The sequence below is a fragment of the Ictalurus punctatus genome, chromosome 24 (assembly GCF_001660625.3).
Source record: "Ictalurus punctatus breed USDA103 chromosome 24, Coco_2.0, whole genome shotgun sequence".
NCBI lineage: Eukaryota > Metazoa > Chordata > Actinopteri > Siluriformes > Ictaluridae > Ictalurus > Ictalurus punctatus.
In genome coordinates, this window is record NC_030439.2 from 21751778 (window position 1) to 21765042 (window position 13265).

At 41.3% G+C, this 13265-nt stretch overlaps 1 protein-coding gene across 1 annotated transcript; it reads right to left on the reverse strand.

Annotated features, from left to right (window-relative positions):
• Window positions 1–5229: 5229 nt before the first annotated feature.
• On the reverse strand, window positions 5230–11074 carry LOC108257048 (keratin, type I cytoskeletal 50 kDa). Its single transcript, XM_017454448.3, has 8 exons — window positions 10447–11074; window positions 10061–10143; window positions 9802–9958; window positions 9317–9478; window positions 8930–9055; window positions 6223–6297; window positions 5792–5940; window positions 5230–5602 (listed from the first exon to the last, which is right to left on the reverse strand). Exons 1-8 carry the CDS (start codon window positions 11008–11010, stop codon window positions 5467–5469), a joined length of 1452 nt encoding a protein of 483 aa, XP_017309937.1. The 5' UTR covers window positions 11011–11074; the 3' UTR covers window positions 5230–5466.
• Window positions 11075–13265: the final 2191 nt, after the last annotated feature.

Here is a 13265-nt window from a genome sequence, read left to right on the forward strand (position 1 = left end):
TGAATGTTAAGGCTGCAGCTGCATGGGCGTGGCTGTGTGGGGAGCAGCATTAAGGTGTGTAAATTCCACAGCGACAACTTTATTGTTCACTCACCACCTGCAGCTCTCTCTCTCTCTCTCTCTCTCTCTCTCTCTCTCTCTCACACACACACATACACACAGACACACACACATACCCACACACACACACTCACACACACACACACACACACACACACACACACACACACACACAGCAACAGATATGTAGCTACCATGTTTTATAAAGATTAAACCCATTAAAGCTGGTCTCACTTCTGCTTCAGCTTCAACTCCGTCTGCAAGAGCATCCTCATGTCTGTGTTTCCTTCTGGTTCTCTGTTTTAGTTATGATGTCATAGCTAGTCTCACCCGAGTTCTCTCTCTCTCTCTATTTCCCACATGTGCTATAATTATAAACAGTGATTCTGTTCTTTATTTCAGTGTAATTATCCTTAATAATCATCATTTATACAATTAGCAAATGAATTAGCACTTACACTTAGTTTAATGGAAAAACACTGGAATATGAAAACAAGCTTGGATCTTAAACGCAGTGAAGAAGTGCAGGGATTATATTTACCCTCACACATCCTGCTCTAACGTAACCTTCATTTCTCTTTTTTAACAGTTTCATTATTTATATTTGTTATTTGTGCAGAGACAGAGGGAGGGTCATGGTTACTTGTCCATCAGTGCATTAAATCCAGTAGATCACAATGCTCTGTTATTAAAGCTGAATATTTCCTGAATGTGTTTGTCAGTGTAATGATGCTTTCACTCTTGGATCAATTATAGAATGAATCAACACACCCTCTGCTACAACTCCAACAATAACAGAAGCAGTTTTTGCATTTCACACATACCCATATCACCCCCCCCCCCCCCCCCCCCACACACCCAGTTCCTATGAACTGTTTGCTCTGTAGAGCCCATGTGTCAACACACACACACACACACACACACACACACACACACACAAACACACACACACACACAAACACACACACACACACACACACACACACACACATTTTTACAGAGGGTGGATCGTTAAAAAGTGTTACGATTAAATCTGCTTTAACTGATAACTCAAAACAAAAACCTGAAAGCTGCAGAATCCGTGTATCATTCGTTCTTTTCAAATTCAATTAAGAATTCAAATTCAGAAAGTCGATAAAGGACTTGATATGTCATTATTCATTTACAAGTACAATATTTAAAAAACAAATAACAACTTCTTTTTCGTATTTTTGATTTTATGCTCAAGTTAAAAAATAATAAATGAGAAAAACTCCTACAGCCCGAAACTGGCCTGACCCGGACGCAGCTAGCTGTGAACTTAGTAGCACGTTATTGCCCTCACAGCGCTGACAGTCACGCCGATGATCATGCTAACGATAAACGCTAACGATAAACGCTAATAATCACGCTGACGATCACGCTAACGATAAACGCTAACAATCACGCCGACGATCATGCCGACGATCACGCTAACGATAAACGCTGACAATCACTCTGATGATCACGCCGACGATCACGCTGACGATAAACACTAACAATCACTCTGACGATCATTCTGACGATCACACCAACGATCACGCGCTGACAATCACTCTGACGATCACTCTGACGATCACGCTGACGATCACGCCAACGATAAACGCTAACGATCACTCTGACGATCACGCCGATGATCACTCTGACGATCACGCGCTGACGATCACTCTGACGATCACAGATAGTTTTGTGTTGTTTAGAGGGAACAAACACGTAACTCTGAAAGAAGACAACATCTGTACAGGATCTTTCAGATACTGCAGATTCAAACACACACACACACACACACACACACACACACACACACACAGACGCACACACACTTAAGGCCAATTCACTCTGCAGCGACAGACACTCCGGCAGGTTTTGTCGGATCAGTATGTTACCCTTGTTGGTTTTGTTGGCTTGTGGAAGGGACGTACTGTGATCTGGTGATGGTTCTCCTCGGTCGGTGTCTGTCAGTGCAGCGTGAACTGGGTTTATGTGTGAAAATGCTGGGATTTGCTGAGAAGATCAGATGTGTAATTGTATTGAACCCGTGCATTAGGTCTTAAAGTGACAACAGTCTAATATACCTCTTCATGTCCAAGCAAAAAATAAATAAATAAAATAAAGATAAAATCATTCTCTGCTCTTTACTGAGTGGCTCTTGTTCAGCATGCATCATCATGTCTGTTCTGTCCCACTGTCTAATTCCACTGTCTAATTCCACTGTCTAATTCCACTGTCTAATTCCACTGTCTAATTCCACTGTCTAATTCCACTGTCTAATCTGTTCAATTACACCATCAATTCCAATGTTCTGATAAATATCCTCAACTCTGTTTAACTTGAAAAATAAGTCTTAAAGGTCCATGTCCCCAGTCTTTAATTCACTGATGATGGCACAATGGCTCTGTTTCCTGCGCTGGACGGTCACTTCAGTCTTATTGACCTCACAGCAGGGGCATTATGAGTTGCACGGTGAGAACATCAGTGCGGCGTGCTCACCTAATCCACCAGTAACACCCAACCCTTCTCGCTCTTCCAGTCGGTGCAGCTGCGGGTTCTGTGACTGGTTCTTCTGCAGTTCCCAGAGCTACTATGCAAAAACTTTCCAAAGGTTTTTCCAAACAAGACTGAATATGCTACACCTAGTAGACTATTTTAGCATCGCAGTACAATAACATATAAAACAATGACCTCTTTATTAAAATTACTGGGAACTACTTTCTTGCAACTCTGGCCATAACCACAAACCTCAGATGATTTAACATTACAACAGGATTACCTGCTTTCAGTGCGTTAGTCGTTTATGTTGTGGCTAAGCGAGAGAAATCAAACTGCAGCATGCATGCTAACATATAATGTGCAGGAACAGGATACTCGCTAATATCAAATGTGCACAACTGCTTTAGTTTTTATAAATAGTTTTTTTAATTATTTTTTTTTATAAATATTTAGGAGTGTTTTCATTGCTGAACTTCTGGATGGCAAGTTGGAGACAAGCAAAACATGATGAAGGTTTTTCTGAGTTTGAGGCTTCTGTTCTGGATATTGTCAGTAAAGTTAAAGATGGCCTCGGACAAGAGGACACACTGCTCCTGACTGATGGCCAACGAGAGGAAGTGCTGGATAACTGAACATTTTGAATAGTTTATTATAGTTGTATTTTCAACAGGAACAGGAACATTATATATATATATATATATATATATATATATATATATATATATATATATATATATATATATATATATCTATCTATCTATCTATCTCAGAAACAAATCCCTGTTATCTTCCACATGACAGGACGAGTGTTGTCAACCCAACAACCATCTAGTGTTGAGATCACCACCCTACCTTCTTGAGCCATGATGTCTCATGTTTATGTTTTATAAATTATTTACTGTACAGGATCAGCATATTGGAAACAGAACGCATGGAAAGTATTTGCTGTTGCTCCTGCAGCCACGAGAAACTAAATGCAGGAGACTGAGGTACAGAAACTGCTGCATTTCATTATAAATAAAATTCATTACAACTTCATGCACAGTCGATGAGAAGATACTTGCCTCCAAGATGTTCTGGACACAATTGAAGAGGTTGTTGTGGCAGCAAACTCATGGATTTATTCCAGTCGCAGGACAACAGTGTCCCTGACTGATGTCCAAGCAGCAGCAGACAGAGATGCCTTTGCCTGTATTGTCTGTGGAGGTTTGTATCATTTTTATATTTGATTCTTCAAAAGATTCTTTTAAAATCTTAACAAATTGTGTAAAATCATCAAGCAATAACTGAAAACTGCCGACCATTTTCTGAAATATGAAAAAAAGAGAACAATTTGGTTGTGCTAATCTAAACATTAGGAGGTTCCGGCAGCTTGTCGGCGGCTTGGCAGTTAAGGCTCTGGGATACTGGTCATATATTTATAGTAAGAAATCTAAGCAAAGTAACAGATTTATTAAACTGGGAGACAAGGTTCGTATTTAGGATTCTATGGGATTATATGGGAAGTGTCATGATTTCCCCTTTAGCTAGCACGCTTTGAGAGCCGGAGGGCGCACACATGCACGAGCAAGGTGTGTGAGCGCCCGCTCTTCGAATGTGGACAACCATAACATTGTTTACTGTGGACACATGCGTTTGTTTTGTTTCTGTTCAGTCTCCTCCCTGTTCTGTTATTGGTTGTTGTTTGGGGTGTAGCTTATTGTTTTCATCTGCCAGCGCTTAGCACTGGTTATGTTCGGGACTGACTATGCATCTGTTTCACGTTTTGGATTAACTGCCTGTCTCCTTTAATAAAAGCTCTTAACAGCAATTGCTTCAATATCCTACTCCCTTACGTCTTGCGACGTGACAGGAAGCTGCATGTACATGGAGATAAATGATCTGAACGATGTGACTTAGTGAGTGGTGCACAGACGTGCTGGGTGAGATCTGGGTGGGAACAGAGCTATACGCCATGTTCATGGTCTCCACTGCAGTGTCCATGTTTGTCTTCATGTCTTTGACCTGCCAACCCTGAAGAGGAATAATGTGTTTGATTGCAGGGCGGGGCAGGGCGGGGCAGGGCAGGGCAGGGCAGGGTGGGGCAGGGCGGGGCAGGCACCATGGGAGACAAGCTTGTAAACAGCTAATCCATTCCTCCCTAAAATGAAGTGATGTTTGTAATCTTTGCCTTTGCTTAAAATATTAAAATAGCCCAGGAATAAACAGCTGAATATCATCGATGTAGTGGTAATATAATTGAAAACATAATTGTTCATATTCATTAGGAATAAAACAAGGCATATAAATAGTTTCATAGAGGAAATAATAATTTGATCAGTTCCTATAGTATGCATGCAGGTTTGAATGGAGTGTTAGTGAGTTGAATTGGTCATGTTTTATACTGAGATGTTCTTATATCAGCGTTATTCACAGCACTAGTTAACACAAACAAACTCTAACCATCAGCTTTAATAAGGAATTATAGTAACTTATGTCTTAATTAATATGGTTGTAGTGGTTAATTGGTAAAATCCATAATTACACAATTAGTAATGTACTGTAATATACAGTACTTTATAATAATTTATTACCTCATTTTTCACTACAGATGAATTACACGTGTATTGTTTTTTGAAGTTGATGGTTTGTGTGAAAAAATAAAATCAAAGTAGGGTCATGATTGAAAGGTTATGTTTATTTCTCAACTGAAACATTTAGTGAACATTTTTTAAAAATTGTTGTTAGTCAATAGTTGTGGTGGTGGAGGAGACCTTCTCATTAACCTGCTCTTCATTCTTGGGTCTGGGTCTGGGTCTGGTAGCTTGGTCAACCGGAGGTCTAAGTCCAGTAGCAGATTTAATTGGGACTGCAGGTGTGGTAGCACCTGCTTCTGGAGGTACGGGCCCGGAAGCAGATTCAATTGGGACTGGGAGCAGCTTCAGTTGGAACTTCAGGTGTGGTAGCACCTGCTTCTGGAGGTGCGGGTCTGAGAGCAGAGGCAATCTTGGGTCCAGACTTGGTAACACATGTCTCTCCAGTAATGAGTAAAGTGCTGGTGAAATACAGGCAGATAATAATAATGACGACAATAGATAATTTATTTTATATTAATAATTAATTTATAGATTGAGAATTAATTCATTGTCTTATCTATACAAGCTAAGAATATCTGTGAAAGTTCAGAGACACAGAAGATGGACCAGAAGAGGGATTTACTTTGATTTCTATGGATTTTATTTACCTTCCGCTGGCCCCTACATCCAGCAGTCTCCGGTACTCTGCGATCTCCAGCTCCAGTCTGGACTTGATGTCCAGCAACATCCGATAATCAACACCTTGACGCTCCAGATCAGCGCGAAGCTGCAGCAGCTGTTCCTCCAAACTTGTCACCTGAGTTTGGAAAACATACAAATTAATTACTTATTTGATCCACATTACTGTACCATAGCATGTTTGTACGAGCCATCACTGGTACTATCCCTCCATCTAAGAGGAGCCTTAACTCCTCATGGGCATTACTTAAATGTAAAAGTCTTCCTATAATACTTATAGGATAATACTTATATATAATACTATAATACTAATAGATTAATACTTATATATAATACTATAATACTAATAGCAACAGCACACAAATCATTAATGCCTCCATTAGTGTTCCTCAAGCCTCACCTGCAGTTGGTATCCTGACAACTGCGCAGTGTATAAAGCCTGTGTTTCTGACAGTTTTACCCCCAAGGATGTTTTCTGTGGTGAGATGAAGTAGTAAGGATTTGGTTAATGTTTATGTTGTAAACACATATGCAATGGCTTTATATTTTCATGCAGTAGTGTACAATAAACAAACACTAAGTTAACATTTGCTATATTCTGAGGCCATATTTTAACCAGTCAATAGACCCCTGAGTGAGACACGTCACCCTGACCTCAGCTGTGCCTCCTGGATGCAGAAAAATGGAGGGAGACTATAATGAGTTTTAAGAGCATGCACAGTGGTGCTTGAAAGTTTGTGAACCCTTAAAAATTTTCTATGTCTTCATAAATGTGACCTAAAACTTCATCAACTTTTCACACAAGTCCTAAAAGTAGATAAAGAGAACCCAATTAAACAAATGAGACAAAAATATTATACTCGGTCATTTATTTATTGAGGGAAATGATCCAATATTACATATCTGTGAGGGGTAAAAGTATGTGCACCTTTGCTTTCAGTATGTGGTGTGAGCTCCTTGTGCATCAATAAGTGGGTTTCCTCACATGAACTGCTCGCTTCAGGTTCTTCCACAACATTTCTACTGGATTAAGGTCAGGATTTTGACTCGGCCTTTCCAAAACATTAACTTTATTCTTCTTTAACCGTTCTTTGGTAGAACATCTTGTGTGTTTAGGATCATTGTCTTTCTGCATGACCCACTTTCTCTTCAGATTCAGTTCATCACTGATGAACTGTTATTTTCCTTTAGAATTCACTGATGTAATTCAGTGATCACAATTCATTGTTCCATCAGTGAAGCGAGTTGTCCTGGTCCAGATGCAGCAAAACAGGTCCAAACCATGACACTACCACCACCATGTTTCACAGATGGGAGAAGTTTCTTATGCTGGAATGCAGTGTTTTCCTTTTCCAAACATAACTTCCATCTTCCATCCATCTTCTACCGCTTACTCCTTCCTCAGGGTCGCGGGGAACCTGGAGACTATCCCAGGGAGCATGGGGCACAAGGCGGGGTACACCCTGGACAGGGTGCCAGTCCATCGCAGGGCACAATCACATACACACTCACACACCCATTCATACACTACGGACACTTTAGACACGCCAATCAGCCTACCATGCATGTCTTTGGACTGGGGGAGGAAACCGGAGTACCCGGAGGAAACCCCGCAGCACGGGGAGAACATGCAAACTCCGCACACACATGGCCCCGGCGGGACTTGAATCCCGGACCCTGGAGGTGTGAGGTGAACGTGCTAACCACTAAGCCACCGTGTGCCCCCAAACATAACTCTTCTCACTTAAACCAAAAAATTCTTATTTTGGTCTCATCCATCTACAAAACATTTTTCCAGTAGTCTTCTGTCTCATCCACGTGATGTTTAACAAACTGCAGAGCGGCAGCAATGTTATTTTTAGAGAGCAGTGGCTTTCTCCTTGCAGCCCTGCCATGCACACCATTGTTGTTCAGTGTTCTCCTGATGGTGGACTCATGAACATTAACATTAGCCAACGAGAGAGAGGGCTTTAGATGGTTAAAAGTTCCCCTGGGTTCCTCTGTGACCTAGTGGACTATTACACATCTTGCTCTTGGAGAGATCTTTGTTGGTCTCCACTCTTGGGGAGGGGAACAATGGTGTTGAATTTCCTCCATTTCTACACAATCTGTCTGACTGTGGATTGGTGGAGTCCAGACTCTTTAGAGATGTTTTGTGACCCTTTTCAGCCTTATGAGCTTCAACAACTCTTTTTCTGAGGTCCTCAGAAATCTCCTTTGTTCGTACCATGATACACTTCCACAAACACGTGTTGTGAAGATCAGACTCTGATAGATCCCTGTTCTTTAAATAAAACAGGACGCTCACTCACTCACTCCTGATCGTCATCCCACTGACTTTAATTTCACCTTCACATTAACTGCTAATCCTAGAGGTGCACATACTTTTACCCCTCACAGATATGTAATATTGGATCATTTTCCTCAATAAATAAATGACAGAGTATAATATTTTTGTCTCATTTGTTTAACCAGGTTTGCTTTGTTTACTTTTAGGACTCGTGTGAAAATCTGATGATGTTTTAGGTCATATTTATGCAGAAATATAGACAATTCTAAAGGGCTGACCAACGTTTAAGCACCACTGTATGCTGTTGAATCAGATATCCTTACTAAGTTTCCAGTAGAAGATGGTTTTCAGGAGGCAGTTAGCAGTTAGGCAGTTCGTCTTTGCAGTCATCTCAAGTAAGTAGCTATCTATCATATAAGTGAATTTAATAGGTATAACTTGCTAGTTAGCTATCATAGTTAATGTACATTGCTTTAACAAACCTGTGTAGCTTGTATATATTTTTGGTAAATGCAGGCTAGACCACCACTTAGCATAATCTATCCATTGATAGGATGTCAAGCCACAAGAATCTTCTAGAATTACACCATTTAAAAGTATTAATTTAGCTGAATAATGCTCCCTCTCTTTTATTGTTAACGATAAGTGAATAACATTTTAAGTTATGTCAATCTGACTCCTAAATAAAATTTTTGATAGCTTCTTAAGTCAGATTATAACCAAGTAGCTTCAGGGTTATAGACTTCTCTGGTCTTTTTGCAAAAAGGATGTGCACAGAAGTGGTCTATACAGACAAATGCTGATAAGTAAACCTTACCACGGCCAGAACAGTCTGTAGCTCGTGTTCCAGGCCCTGCACTTTGGTTTTCTCTATACTCAGTGCTGTATTGGATGTTGCTGTGGTCTCTGTGCTGGTAGCAACCTCTTGTTTCAGGGTCTCCAACTGCCAATGCAAAAACAGAGTTATAGTTTAGTTACCATAATCAAAGGGATACTCTGTATAAGTTAGTCTCAGATGTCTACTGATCATGGACTCTTGAATGGGGCATTTTAATCCCAGCACTACCACAGAGACAGTTTTTGGCTCAGCTATGTGCTTGGATTAGATAAAAAATATATTTGCTAAAACCTGACATTCTTCTTTCAGTCCTATTATAATGAGAGTAGTTTGGTTTTGATTATTTGTATACCAGGAGGAACCCACCTTGCCCTTGAACCAGCCCTCGAGCTCTCTCCGGTTCTTGGCAGCGATGGTCTCGTAGTGATCACGGATGTCTTCCAGTACGCTGGAGAGAGCATGCTGTGGTGCGGCATCCACCTCCACATGAATCTGTCCGCTCATCTGGCTGTGTGTAGTCGCCATTTCCTTGGAATACATCAGAGTTGGAGGAGATGTTTGAACTGCTGTGCGCTTTAACTTACCAATGCAAGAAGTAATTTTCATAAATCCATAAATATCATTGATTGGCTTTTGTTCAATTCTGGCTCACAAGTGCTTGTAATTTGTGTAAATTTTTACAATAGCTTGTAAAATTTTAAATCTGTGACCTGTATCTTTCCTTTCTGTTTTAGATGTGAAAGGCATCAAACAATGACTTCTCCATTTAGTGTTTGGTCTACTTCAACCAATCCAAAACCACCAGTTTCTCTGACATAAGTGAATTTTGTTAGCTTGGAAAGATTCATCACCTCCTCATGGTTCTTCTTGAGGTAGACCTTCTCGTCATTCATTGTGCCAATCTGCAATGTGAGATCTTTCATGCTCAGGTAGATATCATCCAGCAGGCTCTTCAGCCCAGAGATATCGGCCTCAACAGACTCATGCAGAGCCAACTCATTCTCATACCTGTGTTAAGACATTGCATATGAATTCTTTTTTAAAATACCTCCATTTCCCCTCGTGTAATATAGCGACAATATGTTCTTCCCATGTGATATGAGGTCTTACTTAATCCTAAAGTTATCTACATCCAAGGTGGCATTGTCAATGTTGATATGGACTGCACCTTTTAACTGAATGGCATCAACAATCTGAAAACAATCAACCCAAAGACATAAAGTGAAGCCATGTGCAATGTACTTATGGCACAGAAGATGATAAAAAACATCCAAGGCAGCATTTCTAGGCCATTTGTTCACAATATGAAAACTAACATCATCTAAGAAGCTAAGAATAAATAAAGTACAAATACTTTCACCTGAAAAAAAAAACTAAAAAGTGATTTAAAAAGGAGTGTGAGCCATTAACAAGACTCATATATGCACTATACATTCTTTTTGCACTATAAAACCTAAGCTAACTGCAGCAAAATAGTTACATTTTAAATGATTTACATTAGCCTGGAGCTCATTGATGGTAGACAAGGAGTCAGAGTAGTCCTGTTCAGTAGGTAAAGTCCTGCTGTCCACAAACTGACTGATCTTCAACTCAAGCTCTGCATTGGCCTTTTCCAAGAAGCGCACCATCTTCAGGTAGGAGGCCAACCGTTCATTGAGGATCCTCATGGTGAACTTCTCATTGCCGATGTTTCCAACATCTGCTTCCCCAGCGGCACCCCCAAACCTAGCACTGCCTTTGTATGCTGCATCACCTCCAAACCAAGCACCACTTCCAAACCCACCACCAAAACCTGCACCAATACCTGAACCAATACCTGAAACAAGACCGGAACCAAGACCGGAACCAAGACCTAAAGCAGAGCCAAAGCCTCCACCAGTGATTGCTCTAGATGTTCTAATGGACAAGGGCTGAGAGGCTTGGGAGATGTGAATCCCGGAGCCTCCTGCACCACCATGGACACTTCCTGCCAGTAAGCTGCAGACCTGGCTTCCACTTCTGACACCGATGGGCAAGGATCTTGATCGAAAGCTACCATGTGTTGTGAGGGTGCTGGCCATGTTGATGGAGGCTTTTTGGTCTTACTCTGGATAGTGAGCGAAGACTAGATATTCAACAAACTTTTATACCCTGGCTTCAAACTGTAGCTAAACAGGTGAGGTTCCCATGAATTCACAAATTGCAATTTATGTAAATTAAATAAATAAAAAGCTGTTTTTGTAATGGGTTCATGCCTTTAAAGGTAGATTTTAAGATTATATGATTGACAGCTACTCTGCCAGGGGCATGTATGGTACCACCTCTCAGTTTTACATAGGTTTTTGCTCTATATTTATATGTTGACAAGATTGTTTCATCTTTCCGATGGAGATAGCTTTCTTGTTTAATAGTTTGAGAGAAGAGAAAGATCACTGCAATGCAAATATGTACATTTGCATCACTCTCCTATAACCTATGCCGATCTCACCTTCAAAATAGCAGTTAATATTGTGCAGAAATGCCATTTCTATTTCGTCTAGATAGATCTACTCAAAGTTTTGCATCTGCATAAGCCTTAATTACTTCCAATAACCTGTGAACATAGAGTATATTACGATTAACAACGGCCACAGATTTGTCTAATAAGCTCCAGATGCTTTACTGTATGTAGTTGGAAAGAGAGATGCCTAATAAAATGACAACTCAAGGCCTCTTGTTACTTACCTTAATGGCCTCTCTGCACTCGTGATCACGGCCTCTCTTTACCCACCTTCACGGCCTCTCTGCAGTCACCATCACTGCCTCTCTGCACTCACCATCACGGCCTCTCTTTACACACCTTCACGGCCTCTCTTTACCCACCTTCACGGCCTCTCTGCAGTCACCATCACGGCCTCTCTGCACTCGCCACTGAACCCCAAGGTGCTGCCAATGGCAGGCTAGCACCTTGCATGGTAGTGTGTGTGAATGGATGAATGAGAAACACTAGCACCATGAGTCTACAATATAATAATAATGAACATGAAAATTATTTATATAGCAACATTCATTTCTAATACAATTTTAACCATTCGTTTTCTACACCACTTATCCTGGTAAGGGTCGCAGTGACAGCATACGAAGTAGGACAGACCAGACCTCCCTTTCTCTAGTGACCGATTCCAGTTCCTCCTGGGGGATTCCCAGGTGTTCCCAGGCCTGCCGGGAGACATAATCCCTACACTCAGATACAAGTGCTGCACAAGTCCAGCTTGGAAAAAATGGATGCCTGCTGCAGCAACTCAAAAGGAAATCATTGCCAAGAGGAAAATGCCCTAATTAAAGGGAGAATGCCTTAGGTCCACCTCAGATCTAGGCTCCTGGGGTAGGCTACTCCCTGAAGTTTGGGACACTTGGACCTAAAATGCCCTAGTTTACCTCAGTAAAGACACCTGCCCTGTAGAACATGCAGATCCCGCTCCTGGCAGAGAGATGTGTACTACCCAACAGCATGGATTACTCTGGGGGTTCAGAAGAGAGCAAAGGGAAGGGACCATTTGCACAACATGCCATGCCACTGGATGTCGGAGACCCTCTGATTTCCAATTTCTTCACTCTCACAAGTGATTATCAAAATGAATGTCTATGTTATACAACTGTTCTAAGCACAATGGCAGATCCTTAAGTTCCTCCAACAGGTGCTGTTGAGAACTGGCCATCACTGCTCCAGAGAGGCTCACGTACTCTCAGCTGCCAGAGTGTGGAACTTAATGGCATAGTCTGCTACTGACCATGGAACTGCCTTGCTCCCACCAACGGCACTGTAAAATGTTCAGTGGAGGTTGTCCACAAACTCATCAAAGGAGGAGCACAGTGTCGACTGCTGTTCCCAAGCTGGAAACGTGAGAGCTCTAGCCATGAGTAAAAAGATCACATGAGTGACCTTGGAGTGCTTGGGAGGAAAACAGGAGAGCTGTAGCTTGAACTCTGGAGAACGCTGTAACCGAAACCCCTGACAATGACCTGGCTCACCATTGTACCACTCTGAAGCTGGATAACGGGGTTCGGTATGGTGGCTGGTGATAGGGTTGCATGGGAAGACCACCCTCCAGGGGATGCCACCACTGGCTGAACAGACTGTGAACCAATCTGTGGACTACTTTTGCAGTTGGTCCACAATTTGTTGTAAAATCTGCTCATGATGGCCAGTGACAGAATTTTACTGTAACAGGGTTGAAAAATGTCACAGCAATAAACAATATATGTAAAGTAATACATCTAGATGAGATGAAATATTATTAGTCTGGGAGACAAGTTTAGTTTTGCATTCAGGATTAGCCTGAAAGCAAAGTTGAGT